Genomic DNA, 22,303 nt, shown 5'->3' on the forward strand with positions numbered 1-22,303 from the left:
TTCCCAAATCTATTGAGTTTTGGAAAATTAAAATAAAGCCAATGCATAAACTGTCTCAGTTCTCACAGCTTTTGGGATAACAGATAAGGATGAGCCTTCATGTCAGCAATTTACTTCAGTGCTAGTTTTCTTGTGTTTATAACTTTCCTGAGTTCCACCTTTCCTTTCATTTACTGATTTATAACTGTTCTGAGATACTACTCAGTATCCTGTATTGATATAAAATCTCTATTCAAATCAGATTCCAACCTTTATTCATCAATATCCATTCTCCAGGCCCATTTCCTACTCAGGCTTATTTTGTTAACTGTGTTCATTTTTAAAGAAACTCTTAATGCCTGTTTTACTTTTCTAACTAGCTTTCTCTTGTACACTAATGTTTTCCTTCATTTTTTTTAGTCATTCTTTGTTGTTTTTTTCATGTAATATTCAATCATCTGATCTGCCACTTGTCATTGAGTCATAGAGATGTACAGCATGGAAACAGACCCTACGGTCCAACCCGCCCATGCCGACCAGATATCCCAACCCAATCTAGTCCCACGTGCCAGCACTCGGTCCATATCCCTCCAAACCCTTCCTATTCATATATCCATCTAACTGCCTTTTAAATGATGCAATTATACCAACCTTCACCACTTCTTCCTCTGGCAACTCATTCCAGTCTTTACACAATTCATAGAATTATAGAATCCCTAACAAGAGGAAGCAAAGTCTTCAGCCCACCAAGTCCACATCGACCCTCTGAAGAGCAGCCCCCCCGATACCCAACCCCCTACACCTATAACCCTATATTTCCCGTGGCTAATCCACCCAGCCTGTACATCCTAGACACTCTGGACAATTTAGCATGGCCATTTCACCTAACGTGCACATCCTTGGATTGTGGAAAGAAATCCACACAGACACAGGGAGAACGTGCAAACTCTACACAGTCACCTGAGGCTGGAATTGAATTCAGGTCCCTGGCACTGTGGGCAGCAGTGTTAACCACTGAGCCACCATGACACCCCAATTCATTGTGAACAACTTTCCTATTAACAAATGGGCATTGTTTCTAACCAGAATTTGACTAACACTGATGGTATTGGGTCACAAGTGTTGTGAGCTCTGCACATATGTCAGTGGTAGACATACAGATGGTAATATAATGCAAAGCAATAACTACACTTTAACAAGTCAATTAATAAAGTAAACAAGACGATAATCACAGTTTTGAGTCATAAAATGGTGATCACTGAATGAGGATACTTAATCCATGATGCTTTCATTATTTGTTTGAATGAGGCTCCAAATTTAGTCCCAGTCTCTTGCTTTTTCTTAGTCATGAGAAAACACCCAACATGTACAACATTGTATTTACTCAGAAAAGCTTAGCAAAGCATAGATCTTGAAGTGAGCTTGAAAGAAAAAACTGTCTCAGGTTACGAAGGAAGAAATCAATAAGTGTATGGACGTCACATGGAGATTTCAGACAATTTTATTAGCAGATTGTTGAAAAGAAAGGAAATTAAATACAATACAGTTAACGTGGTTCTCACATTTAAACCAGGCTCAAATAACTAAGCTACCATAGAAAAATCTCGATTTCTTGCATTATGATGTAAAAACAGATTTTTTTGTACAGATTTTGTACAACAAAATTCGTAATAACCTTTTTTTAGAAAACTTTAAATATATAGATAAAAATAGACAATTTTCGTATGTCTTAGTTGAAGATGAGTGTGTTCTGTTCCAAGGGCTTGCATAGAGCACAAATGTGGTTATAATACAGGATAGCTAAACATTAAAATGTTCATGTGAAAAACATATATAAACAATAATGGGAAAATGAATTGTTCTGGGAGTCAATGGAGAGATTCTAATAAACAATAAAATTGGGGTAATTCAGAAAGAAACCTACAGCACAACCTTTTTATGACATATTTCCTTGAAATCCTGCATTAATATTCTAAAATATTCTTTCTTTTGAAACTCCAAAATTTGGGTTCCTAAATAAGCTTCCTTTTAGCCTTTTCACTTCTATTTCCAAAACCAAAGTGCTTGGCATCTCAAACGGTTCAACCAAATGATGACACCTAATGAACCGTCAAAATGCCAGCCACTTGTGTCTTGTGTCAACTGGAATGTGGGAATGTCTGACTTAGATTGGCAGAGTATGGTTTTTGTCTTGACAGTCACATGCTATCTGTTGCTTTATGACTGATCACAACTGCACTAAATCTGTGAAGGGGATGGGGAATGTCCTGTTATGTAATTGTCCCAGGATGATCTACATTAAAATAAAGTCTCTATGCAAGGAGCAGAGGAACAACAAATGCTCAGTAAGAGTTTTTAAATGTTTTCTTTCTCGTCTTAAAAACAAAGGATCACATGGACAATTTGCTTGCTTTCTTTACCAGAATGCACATCAAAACAGTTGTTAACCCTTTCAAGACCCTCACTGCTTAAAAAAAAAACAAGAATCTTCCATTATCCATTCTTCCTTTCTCAATTCTTAAGATGCTATGCCTGGAAACTAAAATATTGAGAAAACAATGGAAAAGTCAGCTGCCAGATTATGTCTTTGATTATTCCATGGTGGTAAATTTGCATGTTAATATCTCTTCCAGATATCTGTCATAACATTATGTCAAATCACACAAATACTAAAATCTCATGCTGGATTATTTTTGTTACTTTGCACATTCAAAAATTGTTTTTCGTCTAGATTCATGAATTTTGGAACTTCAGGTCTGCCATTTCCAAAACAGATGTTTTGTTTCCATACAGAATGCAAGTTGAAAGACCCAGTCAGAGGTTTAAACTTGCTCATTGATTTTTATTTGAAATCTAAAATTTCTGAGCTGTTTGTCATTTTGAACTTGAAATCACATCTCTTATTATCCTTTTGCCCCTTGCTTTGAAACAAAAGTTTGACAAAAGCAACCAGATTTCACAAGGTCACTCAAATAGATTGTTCAGCGAGGGGAAGTTTTAGATAAGCTGTGAACTTGAACCTGCAACACCCATCGATTTGTCAGATTTGATGGTTCAAAATTCATCCATGACAAGGAAGAATGACAAGACACGATAAAGTACAGTTTGACTTGTTGTCTTTGCACTGTGGTCAACAGTGAGAGTTTGTTTTTCTTTGCAAGGAGAGTCTTTTAAGGGTTACCATGGCAGTGAACAAAGGCAAAATGAAGAGAAAAAGCTACACTAGCAAATTATCATTGTGTTGGAGTTTACTTCCGAAGTATTTGCACAAAGGTGAACACACAGTTTATCAAAGACAGTGATAATTACACATAACCATCCTTCCCTATTACACAGGGAGAATACAGACTTCAACTCACCACTCAGCTAGGTTTTTTTTTCAACTGTTACATCAAGTGTTGCAAAGTTCCTATTTTATTTTTTGAAGAGTAACGTCTCAAGGTGACGCAAAAATAATAATTAAAAATGAAACGAGAAACATTTCTGTGGCATTTTGATCCAACTTGCTGCAACTGCCACAGATCTTAATTAATATCATCAGTTCTGTATCAGAGAGTTAGAGACAAGCTCCCCTCACATGAGTGGCAGGCAGAGAGGAACTTCTGACCCACCGCGTTGATTTTGCTGAGGCGCACAGCAGACGCCAAGGATCCCAATCAGTAATACTGTGACTTGAGAACAAATATTTACATGCCTGCATGCTTTGTTAATGAGCTTCATCACAAAAAAAAATTGCAGTTTCTGGAACAAATAGAGTGACAAAACATATCAGCATCTAAATTTCAAAAGTACTGTGTAGTTTTATTCTCTAGTAATCTACTGCATACACATTACCTCCCTGTGTCATATATACACACGACCAGTAGCTTGGCTGGAAGAAGCAAACAGTATTCACAGATTTATGTCTGGGTGGAGTGCACAAATATGTATTTTTGTGACTTTTAAAACAACTTACATTCACTTTTCTTTATTATGTGTTTCTTTACATTTTAGTTGCTAATGCTGAGAAAGCTCAATGCCAGGTTTACCTTCTGAGTTTTGCCTTAATAACTAATGTGGCTTTCTCTCTGTCCCCTGTTCAAACACACATCTGCATAACATGGATGTAGTGCTATTTCATTTGTAATAACCTCCAAATTCTATAAGTTAAGTTCCGGTGAATTCAAGAAAGAACACTTTAAAACTTACTTGCTGGATTTAAACACAATGACAGGAACACAAAATCACTGGAGGGCAAGGGGCGGACATCAAATGTTAAAAAGAAAAGTTTGTTTGCTTCTTTTTGACTACTGGTGAGTATTTGATTTTTTTGCGTGATGTGCTTAACACTGTACTCATCAGCACTGGTCATAACTTAGTCCAAAAGAGAAAGCACAAAGTTCGTGCTTGCGCCATTTATTCGTGTGTGCCTGCCAGGAGTGATCCCCTAAACATAGTCACCATTTGAGTTTAGTCATTTCTGATTCAGCAACAGCGTTTGCTTCTGCAAGTTCTGTCATCGAAGTCAGTTGGTGTGAGAGGACTCTCGTCATTAATACATCAAACATTTCATGGATGACACAGTAACACAGTTATGCAGACTGGGTAAAGCTGTCTCGAAAGCACAGTTAACCCGTTTGTTCGTAGAGGACAGTATTTTGTCTTTTTATACATTGTTTCTTTTGTCTTTTCATGTCATGTGGCGTATTACTGCGCCGTTGTCTCAGTACATGACAGATGACTTCAGATACATCCTTCCATCTAGAAAAAAAACACAAATTGGTGACCTTTATTTAATCAACAATCAAGGGATTCCAAGTGTGACCTTCATCCTTTTTGATATATTTACACACATACCATTGGAGGGAAAGGGTTGGGATTCTTAGTTTTCACTTACTGGAACAGTTTAGTGTTTATATTTTACGCTTACATGCACAATGACGAAAATGGCAAAGATTCAATGGCATCCACAACAACGGACCCACTTTTGTCTCTGTGTGAGTTTATTATTTTGATTAAATTAAAAGCAGGCCCATTGGATCAAAGAGTTACACTGAGTCAGGGGTTTCTGCTACTAGTCACCATTCAATGAGTTGTGTTGGAAAATGGACTCATCCACTCATCAGACAATGGCACATTTGAGTTTAACTAATATTTTTATCAAACTACTACAACCAAACAACCAACCATAAATGTGTAAAAGAGTCTCTGGCACACTTTCAATGAAAAATAAATATTGGGAGCTGTGGTGGAAAAGTCAAAATCAAGGCTGTCAACTTGTCATATTATATCTTGATTTTAAATGATGCAGATTAAGGTAGGAAACGACCATACTTGGGAGGAGAAATTGAATAGAGTTGTGAGCTTCTTCATGACCAAACACTGAGTTGTGGAACTTATCCAGTACGTTTTATTGAAGTTGACACAACACTAGGACCATGGCAGATTTAAGTTTACAGGGGAAGCAGGGGCATCGCACAACTAATTACAAAGTGAAAGTAGTATCTCTCCAGGAATGGGAAATGTCTACTCTTGCAGTAAAGATGCTTAAAACCACACAAAACAAAAAAGAAATGTGGTTACTGAAAGTCTGAAACAAAACCAGAAATTGCTGGAGAAACTCAGCAGGTTCAGCAGCATCTGTGAACAGAAAGCAGAATTAATGTTTCGGGTCCAATGACCCTTCTTCAGACCCTGCTGAACGTTTCTATGCTTAAAACTACACTGTGTTCGGAGAGAAAGTACTTTATTTCCCTTGGTGCTGTATAAAGGTGTGATTCCCTATAAAATGCCAAAGTGAATTTGCATTGCAGGAAAGAATATTCCTTCAAATTCTCAACAGTAAGAACTGGAGTGATTAAGGATTATAGAATAATATGCCAGAACAAGTTATCATTCAGCCCATCACACCTCTGCCAGCTCTCTGAAATGATCTAATTTGTCCAACTTCTTTGCCCGTTCCCCATAGCTCTGCAGTTTTCTTCATATTTCCAAGTTCTGCTGACAATTAAATCACGAGCACTTGTGGTTTATGGTACATTAGGACACCTTGATTGTTTTTTTGAGCTTCATTTGACACCACATCAGTTATTCTCAGTGTTACCATTTCACCCTTCAAGCTAAGTATAGAATAAACTGCTTTATCAACTATTATTTGAATATTTTAGAGACTATTGCAGAAATGCATTTGCTGATGGATTTGTAATATACTCTATTTCAGAATAGTGAGGTTTAATCTGCTGTCACTGGTCCCGTATAAAAGCTAATGTGTCCTCTATCAGCATGTTTGCATAATGCTCCTAACGGATGGATGAATGTATCTTGCCTTTAAGGTGTCAAGTGTGAAATATGTCCCACCTGCCATTCCTACAAAAGATAAGGCCACTCTATGGCTTTTTACATTAGAATTTCAGTCGTATTAGAGTTTACAGCCATTCAGCTTAAAATAAAAGCAGTACTCGTTGCAAAAAGTACTTAATAAGCTTCATTTCCAATGTTTTAACCAATAGGCTGTTTTTTGGAAGCTATTTTTTCACAATAAAAGTAACTTGCATTCCAGTATATAATTTGTATATGTACGTGTCTTGAACAAGGGAGATTAGTGACAGTTTAAGGAATAAACATAAAAAATAGGAGCAAGATTTGCTATTCAGCCTATCAAAGCTGCTCTAATCATTCAACAGGAACATGGCTGATTCTCGATCCCAAGAAAAATCGCTCCCACATCCCTGGACACTTCTAGCTTTTAGAAATCTTTAAATATATTCACACAACACCAGGTTATAGTCCAACAGGTTTAATTGGAAGCACACTAGCTTTCGGAGCTTTCGGAGCGACGCTTCATCAGATGAAGGAGCGTCGCTCCGAAAGCTAGTGTGCTTCCAATTAAACCTGTTGGACTATAAACTGGTGTTGTGTGATTTTTAACTTTGTACACCCCAGTCCAACACCGGAATCTCCGAATCTTAAATATATTCAGTGACTTTGTCTCCACAGGCTTCTGTAGAAGAGAATTCCAAAGGTTCACCACTGAATGATTGAAAAAAACTTCCCCTCATCTCAAAATGAAGTAGCCAATTACATATCTTGAGACCGTGACTCTTTGTTGGGGATTCCCCCAGGCAGGGAAAACATCATCCCTGCATCCAGTTTGTCCAGCTCTGCATACGTTTCAATGAGATCCCCTCTCATTCTTCTAAACTCCAGTCAATACAGGGCCAGTTACACAATCTCTCTTCATATGACAAACCTGCCATCCCAGGAATCAGCCCTGATTCCTGCACTCCCTCTATGACAAATATATCTTTCCTACGTAAGAAGAACAAAACTGCACACAATACACTGGAGGCATGGTCTCATCAAGGCCCTGTACAGCTGCAGTAAGTCTTTGTTACTTATGCACCCAAACCATTTTGCAATGAAGGCCAACATACAATGTGCCTTCCCAACTGTTTGCTTGCTTTCAGTAACTGATATGCAAGGACAGCTCGGTCCCTTTGTACATCAGACTTTCTCAATCTTTCGCAATTTAAATTGTACTTTACTAATTTTTTCTGTAAAAGAATGGACAACTTCTAAATTATCCACTTTATGCTGCTGTTGCCATGTATTTACCCACTCACTCATCTAATTTAAATCATTCTGAAGCCTCTTTATATCCTTCTCATCATTCACATGCCCACCCATTTTTGTCTCATCAGAAAACTTGGTAATATTCAATTCCCTCATCCAAGTTATTGATATATATTGTGAATAGTTGGGAATCATGCACTGATCTCTGCATTACCCTGTCAATACCACCACTTTCGTGAGAACAACCCATTTGGTCCCACTCCTCTATCCGCAAAATATTGTGGATGCTGGAAATCTGAAACAAATGTAGTAAATTCTGCAAGCCTGGCCATTTCTAAGGTTAATTAATATTTTGAGTCTGGTATGACTCTTCAGAACCAAAAGGTTTTGGAAAACAGATGTTTATATATTTTGGACAGAGGTAAAGGACGAAGAGGCAGGTGGTCATAGAGTCATAGAGATGTACAGCATGGAAACAGACCCTTCGGTCCAACCCGTCCATGCAGAAAAGACTTTGTCTATTTATCCTATCCATGCCCTTCATAATTTTGTAAACCTCTATAAGGTCACCCCTCAGCCTCCGATGCTCCAGGGAAAACAGCCCCAGCCTGTTCAGCCTCTCCCTATAGCTCAAATCCTCCAACCCTGGCAACATCCTTGTAAATCTTTTCTGAACTCTTTCAAGTTTCACAACATCTTTCCGGTAGAAAGGAAAGCAGAATTGCATGTGTTGAGGTTCAGTGCAAAAGACAAAAGAGGTTGTTAATGGTGGTGAAAGAGAAAACGAAATGTAAAATGGTTGCAAATTGAGGTGTGAAAGAGAGAGAATGCCCCACCCTCAATGAATTTGAGATGTGACATGACGCTAAATTCTTGTTCATCATCGTCACCTCTGTGCACACTTCTTTAGACAGGAGTCCTCGCTCTAGGACACCCCCTCCCTCTGGCCTTTTCCCAGCATTTGATCTCTTCATCAAGAATTGTCGATGTGACATTTGCCACCTTAATTTTGCAGCCTCCCTCTCTGAATCTAACCTGTCTCTGTCTGAACTTACTGCATTCTGCTGACTCAGGTCAAACCCTGACTTTGATATCAAACTTACTGAAAGGGTAGTGCTAATGTCATCTGGCATGACCACCTCTACCTGGCAGAAGCTGAGTGCCAACTCTCAATCACTATCCTACTATCTTCCCTGGATCATGACCCTGCCATTGAACATCAGGCTGTAGCTTCCAGGACTGTCATGGATCTTGTCTCTTCCAGAGATCTCCCATCCAGCACTTCTTACCTCAGAATCCACCAACTATGCACAGTCTGCTTCCACTTCCTTCCCAAAATCTACAATCAGGACTGTCCTGGCAGACCTATTGTTTCAGCCTGCCATTGCCCCATTGAACGTATTGCTTCCTATCTTTATTTTGTCCACTTTAGTTCAGTCTCTTCCCACTTATATTGGTTTGATCATTTCCAGTTTTCTGGGTCATAGTTGCCTCCTCTTCACCATGGCCATGCAATCTTTCTATACATCCATTCTCCCATCAGGCTCTCCACTTCTTCCTCAAAAAGAGACCTGCACAGTTTCCATCCATCACTGCCATCCTCCTCCAACTGGCTGAGCTTGTTCTTATGTTGAACAATTTCTCCTTTAACTCATCTCAATCTCTCCAAGTAAAACTGTGACCATGGTTCTCACTATGCCTGTCTCTTTTTGGCATATGTGGAACATTCCTTGTCCCAGTCTCACTCAGGATCTCAAAATCACAATTTTTTCTCTGATACGCTGATGATGTCTTTGGTACTGTTTCCTGATCTCATCTGGAATTGATAAAAGTAATCAATTTTGTTTTCAATTTCCAACCTTTTCTCACCTACACCTGGTCCATCTCTAATTTTCCCTTCCCTTCCTTGACTTTACTATTTCTATTTTGGGGACTGGCAACAAATTCCATTACAAATTCACCAACTCCCATAGTTATCTAAACTACACGTTCTTACACCCTGATTCCTGCAAGGATTCCATTCCATTTTCACAGTCTCCATGTCTCTATCCCATCTGTTCTTTGATGCCACCTTCCAACGGGCTGCTTTCTGACGTGACCTTTTTCCTCAGGTCTGGACTCCCATCACATTGTTTTTGGCAGGGCCCTCAGCCATATCCAACCCATGTCCTCCACTTGTGCTCTCATCCCTTCCTCTCCTTCCCAGAACAATGATAGGGTTTCCTTTGTTCGTACTTTCCACCCTATTAGTCACTGCATTTAAGGGTTCAATTCCGCTACCTCCAGCACGATGTCACTCACAAATACATCTTCCCCTCCTCTCCACTGTCAGCATTCTGCAGGGACCATTTTCTGTAATGACAGCTTGGACCACTCCTCCATCATTCCTAACACTTCCTCAGTCTCCCCATGGCAACTTTCCCATCACAGCCTTGAGGTCTGAATATAGAATTCCACATCTTCATAAACAGACCACATTATCTATGACTCAATGTGCGTTCCCCAAAGTTCTCACATTCTCTCCAACCCCAGACACACAGCCTTGTTTTGTTTGTGTCATGTTTATCTTGTTCCCAGCAGGCACTTCCTTTCTCACCTTAATTTACAACTATTTTACCTCTCTTTTCATCTTTCACCATCACTAACAACCCATTTTTTCTTTTGCATTAGGCCTCTATCCTTTGCTAAAAAGTCTAAAAATAATCCATTTTCCAATGCCTTTCAGTCTGAAGAAGAGTCATACAAAACTCAAAGCATCAACTCTGTTTCTCTCTTCGCAGAGTTGCCAAACCTGCTGAGTTTTCTCAGCATTCTCTGGGTCTATTCCCCCTCTTTGGTTTCTGTCTACTAACTGATTCTCAATCCATGCCACTATCATCAATCCCATGTGCTATGATATTACACTTTAATCTCTTATATGGGACTGAGAATCAAAATATATCACATCTACTGGTTGAGTTGGCTGTGGTGGATTAAGAAAATACACTAAACATTTTTTTGTTCAGTAAGTAGAGGTGTTCTATAAGGGGAACAACATTTACTTCTGTGCTGTAGACCTTTGTGTCTATATATAGATTCCACAAAGGCATAAACATCCAAGTGGAAAAAGGAATCAACTGTGACTAACAAAAGTTTCCAAGAATAAGGAATGATATCATTGAAAATTTTGAAATTTTCACAGGACGTAAACAGGGTAGCTCTAGATTGGATTATGAGTTTAGATCATGGGACATAATCTTCTAACAAGGCAATTTAAGACTGAGATGAAGAGAAATGTCTTCACTCCAATAGTAGTGAATCCCTGGAATTCTCTCACCAGAGGGCTGTGCATACTCGAATCATTGAACATGCTCACAACAGAAATCAATGGATTTCTGGAGATCAACAACAGCAAGGGATATGGTGACGTTGCAGAAATTGACACTGATATGGACAAGATCTAACGTAATGGCGGATCAGGCTCAATGCTTGGAATGGCTTACTTTTATTCCCAAATTGTACCATCAATGTAATAAAACATCACAGTGTATCAGAGAAGTGATGAACAAAATTTGACACCAAGCGCGCATAGTACTAGGAGACAGTAGGATGGCTTGTTGGCTCAGTAGTTAACACTGCTGCCGAAAAGCACCAGAGACCTAGGTTTGATTCTAACCTTAGGAGATTGTGTGGAGCTTGCATATTCTCTGTGTGTCTGTATGGGTTTCTGTTGGTGCTCTAGTTTCCTCCCACAGTCCAAAGATGTGCAGGTTGGGTGGACTGGCCATGCTTAATTGCCCCATAGTGTCCAGGTTACGTGCAGGCTAGATGGTCAGCCATGGTACAGGCAGGGTTACGGGGATAACGTGGGAAGTGGGTCTGTGAGGAAGCTCTTCAGAGTGTCAGTACAGGTTTGATAGGCTGAATGTCCTTTTTCTGCATGTAGAGCTTCTACAATAGTTGGCAAAACAAAGTAAGTTGTAAGCAACAACTTAAAGGAATTGAAGAGAGAAAATGCAGTGGTGTTTAGGCATGCCTAAAAATGGTGAAGTGAAATTGGGAGATGTGCAAGTGGCTAGAGTTAATTTGTTTTTGTTTGCTAGCACCTTGAATGAAGGTGGTGTTGTCATTTGTCAGATTGGATTTGCATGCAGGTCCAAATGCATATTACTCCACTTGTATTACAGCCATTAGTAGCATCTATTAGGCCTAGCATGATTCATTTTAATGTACCTAAAAGCTGTGGTTTATTTTTAAACACTACTGTGCCTAAAGGGGGATGAAAAAGCATAATTCATTTCACAGTCACGTCTTAACCTGATGCGCTAATCATCTTTTTAAAAAGGAACACAAAAGAAGTTGATGACAAACAAGTGGTAATGTTCCATCAGGAGCTGATAACGCAGCCGGAGAAGTCAAAATATAAAGCAAACAAACATCGGGGAACATCTGTTACAAATTCCTCATCCCTTTTATTTAGATTACTTAAAACAGGAAGCAGCTAATTGGAGATGAGCAGGATTGTAAAAATAAATTTTGTGTTTGGCTTTGCTTTTAAGTCATTATGATTTTTAGATAGAGAAGTGGATGGGAAGGCTGTACAATGGAGTTCTGTGGAATTGAGGCAGGAAACATAATAAGAATGGGAGTTTAAATGCTTTCCCATGCTAAAAGTTAAGAATTAACTCACAAAAGAAGCCACCTCAGCAAGTTTGGTATCATCAACAAGAACATTAGACTTTAAAAGTGTGTTGGAAACTTATAAATGGACATTAAAAGAATATGTCATTGAACAGTGCAATATGAACAGCTGGTCCAATATCTTTTGTGAATTTATTCCACTTTTATGAACTTGGCTACTGTTGGTGTGCCTCCTGTCAACAGAATGTAAGCAATTCCAAGAAAAAGACAGCAGCAGGACTAATTAAATTAGTTTGTTATAAATCTCTCAGGCATTGCATTCTTGTGTTTTTTTTCAAGTAGCAGTTCAGAGAATTTGTGCAAACTTCATTAAACAATGAAATAATTCTTTCAAAAACAAAATGGGGTGTGACCCAATGAATCTCACTGTGCACTTGAGCTATAATGCACTGCTACTTGAAATTAATCTTGTGCGATTATAGGGACCGCTGTTTTGTAATGGCGGAATCAAATTGCATTTTTATTGCACAAGACTATGTGTCTGTTTAGTATATTGAGAATTGCATTTCACATTGTCTATACTCTTAACACGGCCTGGTAGCAAACTAGAAACTGGGTATCCAGGGATCCATTTGTTAATTGACAGCACTGTACAAGGTTAGAATTAGAGGCTGTTTTCCTGGTTAGAGTAAATTTCAAAGATTCCTCCATTAGGTGGAAAAATACCAGAAAGAGGCAGTACTCAAACATGAAACTGATTCTCAATTTACAGCAGGACTGTTCTGTGCTATAGGGAAGATTGGGTTGAAAAATTAAGAAGTCAGAGTTGAACCGAAATGCTGGAAATAATTTAAAAGCTGTTGTATCACAATCAGCAATGTCTTTAAGATACACAATATGTCGGTATACCTATATGGTACCACCATTATATCATGGCACGTGACCTAAAGCCATAATGATCATATTCTCCATTTTACCTCAGATCACCTGAAGTAATACACATTACAAGCATACTGCTGTGTATAAACTCATTCTCCCAGTGTCTGCGTGGATTTCTTCCGGGTGCTCCGGTTTCCTCCCACAGTCCAAAATCAAATGTGCAGGTTAGGTGAATTGGCCATTCTAAATTGCCTGTAGTGTTAGGTGAAGGGATAAATGTAGGGGAATGGGTCTGGGTGGGTTGCTCTTCGGAGGGTCGGTGTGGACTTGTTGGGCCGAAGGGCCTGTTTCCACACTGTAAGTAATCTAATCTAATGACTTAATGTGAGCTCAGACACTGGTATACCTGTGAATGTAATGTTGTACATAATAGTTGACTGAAACAAACAACTGCTGGATTCTTCAATATAATGATATCCATGATCAGTCTCTTATATTATGAAGGACAAGATAAGCTTTGCCACATCAGGTGAGAATATCCTGCTAGTGGCAAAGTCACACCAAAACCCCCCAAAAATTTCAAAGTTGAAAGTCAAAGAGCAAATGGAAAATTTATGTATTCCTTTATATGATTGGTCACTTTGGTCTCACGGTTCGGCTTTTCATTTTGGGACCTGCTGTGATTTTGAAAAAGAGATGTCGGGGACATTGCCACAGGTTTTGTTCTTATTTGTTGAGTCTAAAATGAAGGGCTGTGTTTCCTTAATCAAAGCTAATTATTTCATCTGCACCTTCATCAAACACATCTTGAAAGCAGAGTCTCAGAAATGATATCAAAATAAAGTCGCTGCTGTGTTTCCATCAACTATGCTGGAAAATTTGGAAGTCAATATTGTTTGCAGTCATCAAGAAATCAAATAGGGAATTCAGGAGATCTGTCTTTACTCAGACAGCACTGAGAACATTGAAGCTGCTACCTCAAGTAGCAGATCAAGGAAATAGTTAAGATGCATTTAAGGGTAAGTTAGATAAGCATGCGAGGTAGAAAAAAATGGAAGGATATGCTGATAAATAAATAGGGATAGATGAAAGGAGCTACCCAATGGTTGGTCCAAATGGTCTTTTTTTGTGTAGTATACTTTATGGAATTCTGTGTGCTGATAAGGAAAAGTTTTTTTTTCCCATATCCTGGCAGTCACACAATGCTAATTTGATGATTTATGATGGCCATTTTGGACAAGAGCCATGCAGGCCTTGTTTAAGTGCCTATGAAATCAATGTTGGTCCAGATGTAGTATAGGAACTGGTCAACCACTTCTTCAGAGAGCTGTTAGTGCAGAGTTTTATTAACAGTCTATAATACGGGGGTTATTTCAAGGTCAGACTATTCACAGCACATTCCATCTGCTAAATTTTCTTTTTTGTTCAGATTATAACCTGCAGTTTGCAGGTGGACGTGTGCATTCAAGTTATTCTCTGCCTAATGCAAAATACGTATATGCCTTTTAATTAATTTGATCCAAATTTTCTGAAAGACAAATTAGTCATACGGACTGCTGTAACTCTTATAATTGAGTAATTAGTGATTAATGGAAATTGGCCCTCATTTATGCAATAAAAAAAATGAGGTTGTCATTTCTGAAACAATGTAAGCTGCACAATGGAGTCATTACACAGTAGTTACTTTTACAAACCAAAGGCAGCTTTCATGACACACTTGTCCTACTATTTCAAAACACCTGCAGGCGAGAACCTGTGATACGTGAGCTCAGCATTGTTTCTGTGCTACTGTATATTGTAGCCCTTTATGTCAACGTCCTGTTGTCTTTGATACAGCATTGCACAATCTTCTGTTATTTATGTGCCTTTTGTGGGAAAGAAAGAAAGTTGAGAATTCAGCAAGCAGAAGTAGGATCGGGATGAGGAACTCCCACAACACCCAGTAATAGTCGGCAATTGATTCAGCCACAGCCGCAAGTGCTTCAGCATTGACAGTATGACTGTGTTCAGATACAGAAACCCCGACCAAACAGTAGAGAGCTCACCATTACAGAGATACTTGCCCTGATGTAGCACGGAGCTGTACTCAAACAAAGCAAGGCTTGGCAATGGAACAATATGGAAAAGGAATTTCATGAGGTTGGTCTGGAAGCATGCAATGTAATGATGTAATTGTGCTCATCCATCTAACGAGATCATGACAAAAATTATGTGTGGCCTTCTCCAATCAATCATTCTCTGGGCCAAGGTTCATTCCCAACATTATTTTTAATCATAGGCACACTGCATTGAGTTGCTAAGCCCCTGTAACAGTTGGATCAAAACAGTTATCCAATCTGCCCTACTGCTCTTCCCATTTGGAGTAAAGAATCAGTGAATTTAATCTTGCTTCCACGTCTCGACCATAAATTTTCTTGAATGATCACAGTGTTACTGGCTTATATTATTGTCTGTTATTCAAAGTTTCTGAGATATGGGCAAAACGGCAAGTGAGAAAACAAAGGTTTAATCTAGAAAGATCTAGTGATTATTTGACAAATTTATCAAACTTGTGTTTTCATATCATATATGGCATGTTTTTATGTGGTTATTTAACATCAAAGAACTGGGTTTTAGTTGAACAGAGATTGATGATATAAAATCCTTCTTTCTAGATGTTGTAAAATGACCTTAAGCAGCCTCAACACATCCAATTAAATAAGGGCTCCCAGAATAAAACTGTCCATTATTCAGCACTGTTTGGCATTGTAGTGATTGTAACATGGTCAACCAGTCGACCTCACAGAATATGAGTTCCGTGATTTGGCTGTTAACCTGGTCCAATCATGGAGCTCTGGCTGACAGATATGAACATGAGTGTCAGACATTCTGTTCTCTTACAGCAGGCTCCAAGGATGCTAGACCAGTGTCAAGTACTAGGCACACATAAATAAAGGGTGACTGGGTGACAGGACACTGGCCTCTGTGGAATTATTTCAGACGTCAACAGACATACATGGATCCTTTAAATGCTATGTTTTAAAGGTGCAAATTGTAGCAGATGGGAAATGCACTGGATCGTTTTTCAGTATTCAGAAATAGAGGTAAGCACATTTCAAAGTAATGTTCTACCCTGGTCACCTCAGATCTGTCCAGATTTTCATGATTAGAACTGGATTTGGGGGTGAAGAGGACAAGGGGAAAGAGTTGTCATAGGAGAAAGTCTTGACCCGTTTGTCCCCAAATGAGAGAAAACCTCCACTCTCACAATGCAAAGGGTGAATTTTAGTCTGGCTATGGAGCAATCTAAAAATAATCCGAGTACATAGTTCTGCCATACGCCAGCAGAGTTAGTTCCTCTGCATACTTGCTTCTATGCCATTCCATTAAAAACAATCAAATGCATGTCAGAGAAAATCGGAGAATGGGGTTAAAAATAAAATTTGATCTATTAACATGGGCTTTAAATATCATGTCAGCAGGTCAAAATAGATTTTCAGGTTTGAGTATCCAGCACCAAAGTGTTAGTTGTTTGATATTTTGAACTCAAGATCAAGGTGCTTCAGTCCCAGATAGAAGACATTCCCGTGCTGTAATTAAAAATGCAGATTTCCTACCATTAGTGTCATGCTCTGATTTTGATAATGTCATGCATTCCTAAAAAGTTATTAATAATCAAATTGCATTTTCCATTTCATGGATTTGGTGCCAAGACTTAAGAATCTGACTTGACATTTGTTAATTTTCATTAAGCTAATGTTAGGAATAATTGAGGCAAGAACTTATTGCAACCACTGAGATAAATATATTGCAATTTTACCAAAACGTTTGAAAGATACAATACCAGTTCATCAGAATTTTGTTTTGCATAACCTTTGATACATGAAATGGTACGGAATTATTGAAATGTTTATTCATGGAACTTAAAGGTGCACAATTAATATACTATTTGCAAAAATATTGTCCTTAACAGGCTAACATTTCTTTTCAAATACTGAAACATTGTACCAATATACCATTGGACTGAATTTGACAGCTCGTCATTAAAAGAGTCTAACTCTTTTTCTTTACAAAATCTAATTTAATTTGTAGTTAAGCTTTAACTGAAATCTAGAGTTTAAATTCTACAGTAGCCAGCCTTGACTGAGGTTTAACACAGTCTCTAGTGGAAAAGTGGTTGGACTTGGTTAATCAACAAAGTTGCTAAAACTGCTGTATCTGGGTCAGCTAAGCCTTTGTGTTAGGAACATATAAAACTATCGAGCTTAGTGTGACTTACAATATTGTATTTGGAATTGGATGATGAAGTTAGTTAGCGGAGAAAAGGGAAGACGTACTCCATTATTTTTGTTTTTAACTTTTCAAAACATTCTCAGCCTCCAGAAATTGGTTCCTACTCTTCTACAGAGGAGCAAGCTAGTTATTTGGTAGTGACTAGGTTTATTTTTTTCTTAAAATTCGTAATGGTACTGCAACTGGAGGTAAGGTTATTAAATCACATAAGTACATAAATAATTCAGTCGTTACTTAGCAGCTCACCATCATCTTCTCAAGGGCAATTAGGAATGAGCAATAAATGCAAATAAATTTATAAAAAATGTTAAGAATGGCAAGTCAGGTGATCCTACCACAGACACTGTGACATATCATGGACGGATAAAGTTCCATGTATTTTCTCCACAGAAAGCACTCACACCTTTAAGAATAACGTCTTCTGATTTGGTCAGTGATCAGGGACAGGAGAGTGTGACAGCTGAGGGCAGTAGCCTCAACAAGTTTGCAATTAATCAAATTAAGAAACAGAACTTCCAATGTCATATTTTCTGGATTATTACCTGAGCCATGTGCAAACAGGCATAAAATTGGCATAGTGCACCTCAAATTAGAGAGATGAATGTGTGGCTCAAAGACTTGTGTAGGAAAAGTCATGATTGAATGGCGGAGCAGACAAGATGGGCTGAATGGTCTAATTTCTGCTTCTACGTCTTATGGCTTTATCGAATGTAATTTGCATTACTTATCTGGTCTGGCCTACATGTGACTCCAGAATCACAGTAATCACACCAATTGCCTTTGGACAATCAGGAATGGGCAATAAATGCTGACCTAGCCGGCAATACTCCATCCCACGAACCAAATAAAGTAAAAGGGATCATTTCAGAAAGAGTCACTGATAATCATAGGAGTTTTAAATCTTCATTAAAATCTAGAAATGCCAGATGACCAAGGTAGCCCAGATGACACACTCAGAATGTTTCTGAGCTAACTTCTGAGAACAGCACATTCTGGTGGCAAACAGAGAGCAGGCTGCATTAGACCTGGTATTGTGCAATGCAACAGAATCAATTAATGATCTCAGTGAAGGCACACCTTGGCAGCAGTGACCATAATATGATTGAAGTTTATATTCCATTTGAAGGAGAGTGCAGTGGGTCCAAGACTATAGTTTAAAAAAAATATAAGTAAGGGCAATTATGATGATATGAAAGCAGTGCTGGCTCAAGTCAATTACCAAACTAGGTTAAGGCATATATCAAAAGTGATGTAGTAACTAAGTGGTAATGGGGCAGCCCGGTGGCTCAGTGATTAGCACTGCCATTTCACAGCACCAGGGACCTGGGTTCAACTCCAGCCTTGGGCAGTTCCTGCATAAGTTTTCTCCGGGTGCTCCGGTTTCCTTCCACAGTCCAAAAATGTGCAGGCTAGGTGGATTGGCCATGGTAAATTGCCCATAGTGTCCAGGGACATGCCGGCTCGGTGAATTAAACATGGGAAGTGCAGGGTTACGGGGTAGTGTGGGGTCTTGGGTCTGGGTTGGATGCTCTTCCAAGGGGCATTGTGGACTTGATGGCCTGACTGGCATGTTTCCACACTGTAGTGATTCTATGATTTCGGAACACATGGAATAGATACATTCCAATATGTAAGAAAATTTCAAAGGGACAGACCACCACCAACAATGAACTCGAAAAGAATACATATACAATTAGACAGAATGTATATATAAAACATAAGGAGACAAAAAAGCATGACAGGTGGTTAACATAAATATTAAAACAGATCACAAATTGTCTACAAATATTTTTTCAAAAGAATGCCGATTGTATAAAAAAAATTGTATAGAATCAATTGTGGAAAATAAAGGAATGGCAGGTGATTTGAATTGATATTTTGCCAAGGTCTTCATTACAGACAATACATGTAACTTTGCAGAAGCAGCAGTAAATCACAAAATGGAAGAGAGGGAAGAATTCAGAAAAATTACAGTCATCAGAAAGAATGGTACTAAGTGAACTATTGGAACTACAGGCTGGGGGTGCTGCTGAACTTCATTCTAGGATCTTAAAATAATTGGCTTGTGAAATAGTTGGTACATTGGTTTTAATTTTCCAAAATGTCCTAGCTTTGGAGAAAGGCTATTAGATCGGAAGATAGTAAATGCAACTCCTTTACTCAAAATGGGACAAAAAGCAACAAATTACAGGCCAAACTACAGGCCAACATCTATCATAGGGAAAACCTTCTAAGTTATTATTAAATATGTTATGGCGGAGCAATTAAATAAGGTCAAGGTAAAGGTGGAATCAACATGGTTTTGTGAAAAGGAAACCCTGTTCAACCAATATATTGAGCTCTTTGAGGACGTAACGTCCTATGAATAAAGGGAATACTTCATGTACTTAGATTTCCAGAAGGCATTTGATAGAATGTCATGTTAAAGGATACTGTGGAAAATAAAAATTCATGGTAGAGGATAATATAACATGAGGTAGAGAATAGGCATGAATGAGTCTTATTCAGTTTGGCAGGGTACGAGCGGTGTACCACAGAGATAAATGACTTCAACATTTTACAATTTATATAAATGACATGAAGGGTCACTGAACTCCAAACATTAACTCTGATTTTCCTCCACAGATGCTGCCAGACCTGCTGAGCTTTTCTAGCAATTTCTGCTTTTGTTTCTGATTTCCAACATCTACAGTTCTTTCGGTTATTATTGACCATGATTTGTCTGGCTACAGAGATAATGTGAAGCTAACTACTCCCTTTCTCACCTGAAAACTAAGTCCTGTGGATTATGTTTCCAACTGCAGTCATATTTGTGTTTTCCTCATTCAAGAATACACAAGAATCAGACTTAAAGGCCAGTTTCAATCCTGGTCAGTGTGGGCTAGTGGGCAAAGGTGTGTGCTGTGATGTTCAGAGCTGAGAAAAGCCCTAGTCATCCCTGCACTGCAGGTAAAGAGAAAGCATTTTTTTTTCTTTGCTAAAGCCATAAAAAACAAGAGAAACTGCAATCAAAAGAATATGGGATAAAGGCCTATCAGTTGAGCTGCAAAGCCTTGCAGCTCAAAATCAACTGCTCACTTCCCAACAGCAGTGTAGCTGGTAACACGTAAAATAATCATTGCAATGTTGCATTACCCATATTTCACAGAACCCAGAGACTGATGCTTTTTTTTTAAAATTGGTATTGTTTGAACTTGTATCTCATTTCTAACCTGTATGTATGTTTGTCTTGTTGTTATTTCTTCTCACATTTCCTAAATAATTACCGAAAGCCTGGTAAGTTGGCTCCTTTTAAAACATAAATTCATTTGGTCTGCAGGAAAGGGATCCACAAGGTAGGGGAGCCTTGTTGCAATAAACTGAAAGTTGGGTGAATAAAGAAGGGAAGCTAGTTCAGCTCCCCTCATGTTTGAGTTCGACAGTTTGGGGTGTCCCACCTAGAATCACAATAGATCTTACCCAGGCACTGGATGCAACAATATACTTCAGTTAAAGGAGGTATTGGTGAGACCATATCTGGAGAACTGTGTACAATCTCAGTCCCCTTAATTAAGGACAAATGTAAGTCCACTAAGCAGTTCTAAGAATGTGAACAAGACATATAATATCTGGAAATGGGCAGGCTGTCTTATGAGGAAAGGTTGGAAGGTTAGGGTTGTTAGAGTTAAAATAATAAGAAGAATTGGAAGATAGAAGACCCTCCTCACAGGAGAGGAGATGTTTTTTCTGAGGGGAGAATCTAGAACTAGAGATCGTACAAATGGTTAAAAATGAAAGGGTAGGTGATGGCTTCATGGTATTATGGCTAGACTGCTAATTCAGAGACCTAGGTAATGTTTCGGAGACCTGGATTCACATCCTATCTTGGTAGAATTGGAATTCAATAAAAATTTGGAGTTAAGAGGCCATTGTCAATTGTTGGAAAAACCCATCTGATTCACTAATGTCCTTTAGGGAAGGAAACTGCCATTCCTACGTGGTCTGGTCTACATGTGTCACCAGACCCATAGCAATGTGGTTGACTCTTAACTGCTCTCTGGGATGGGTAATAAATGCTGGCCTAGCCAGTGATGCCTTCAACCCATCAATGAATTTTTGAAAAAAAGAGGGTGAGGTAGAGAAAAGCAGAATTTTTTTTCCCCATAAAGGGTCCTGAGCCTTTCGAACGCTCTTCATGTAAAGGTCATGGAAGTAAGTGCCTTAAATATTTCTAAGGCAGTGGTAGATAGATTCTTGAAATGTTACCACAAAGGGGCTGGAATGGGGATTTAAGGCTACTATCAGATCACCATGATCTTGTTGAATAGTGGAGCAGGCTAGAGGTGCTGAATGCCCCTGCATTCTGCTGACACGCCACCCACAGACCCCACTGTCACTATCCCCACCCCCCAGAACCCCGAGGGGAACACTACCCCTGCTCATGACTCGACCCCCATTCCCCCCACCATCACACCCACTCCAGGTACTGGCTCCGACCCCACTCCCAGCTCCACACCCACACCAGATCCCAGCTCCCAGCCCTGCCGAGTTTTCACCATACCTCCAGACCTCCCCCTCACTGAGGACGAACGATCAGTCCTCAGCAAAGGACTCACCTTCATCCCCCTCCGTCCACGCATCAATGAATTTAATACACGCCGTGACATCGAACAATTCTTCCGTCGCCTCCGCCTCCGAGCTTACTTTCACAATCAGGACTCCCGCCCACCTTCCGAGGACCCCTTCGCCCACCTCCAACACACTACATCCACCTGGACACCCCGCGCTGGCCTATTACCTGCCCCCGACCTCTTCATTTCCAACTGCCGCCGGGACATTAACCGCCTCAACCTGTCGACCCCCCTCCACCACTCCAACCTCTCACCCTCACAACGCGCAGCCCTCCAATCCCTCTGCTCCAATCCTGACCTCACCATCAAGCCAGCAGACAAAGGGGGCGCAGTGGTAGTCTGGCACACTGACCTCTACATCGCTGAAGCCAAACACCAACTCGAGGACACCT

The 22,303-nt window shown here is 39.3% G+C and overlaps 1 protein-coding gene across 6 annotated transcripts in view; it reads right to left on the reverse strand.

Moving 5' to 3' along the window:
- Positions 1-1,464: 1,464 nt before the first annotated feature.
- dachd (dachshund d) overlaps positions 1,465-22,303 on the reverse strand; it is a 593,865-nt gene continuing 573,026 nt past the window's right edge. For all 6 annotated transcript variants that reach the window (XM_043691360.1, XM_043691362.1, XM_043691358.1 and 3 more), the window contains one exon: positions 1,465-4,719. In XM_043691360.1, coding sequence (XP_043547295.1) covers positions 4,682-4,719 — 38 coding nt within the window. In that variant the 3' untranslated portion in view covers positions 1,465-4,681. The remainder of the gene's footprint in view (positions 4,720-22,303) is intronic.

The sequence above is a fragment of the Chiloscyllium plagiosum genome, chromosome 6, assembly GCF_004010195.1.
Source record: "Chiloscyllium plagiosum isolate BGI_BamShark_2017 chromosome 6, ASM401019v2, whole genome shotgun sequence".
In the NCBI taxonomy this organism is placed as follows: Eukaryota; Metazoa; Chordata; class Chondrichthyes; order Orectolobiformes; family Hemiscylliidae; genus Chiloscyllium; species Chiloscyllium plagiosum.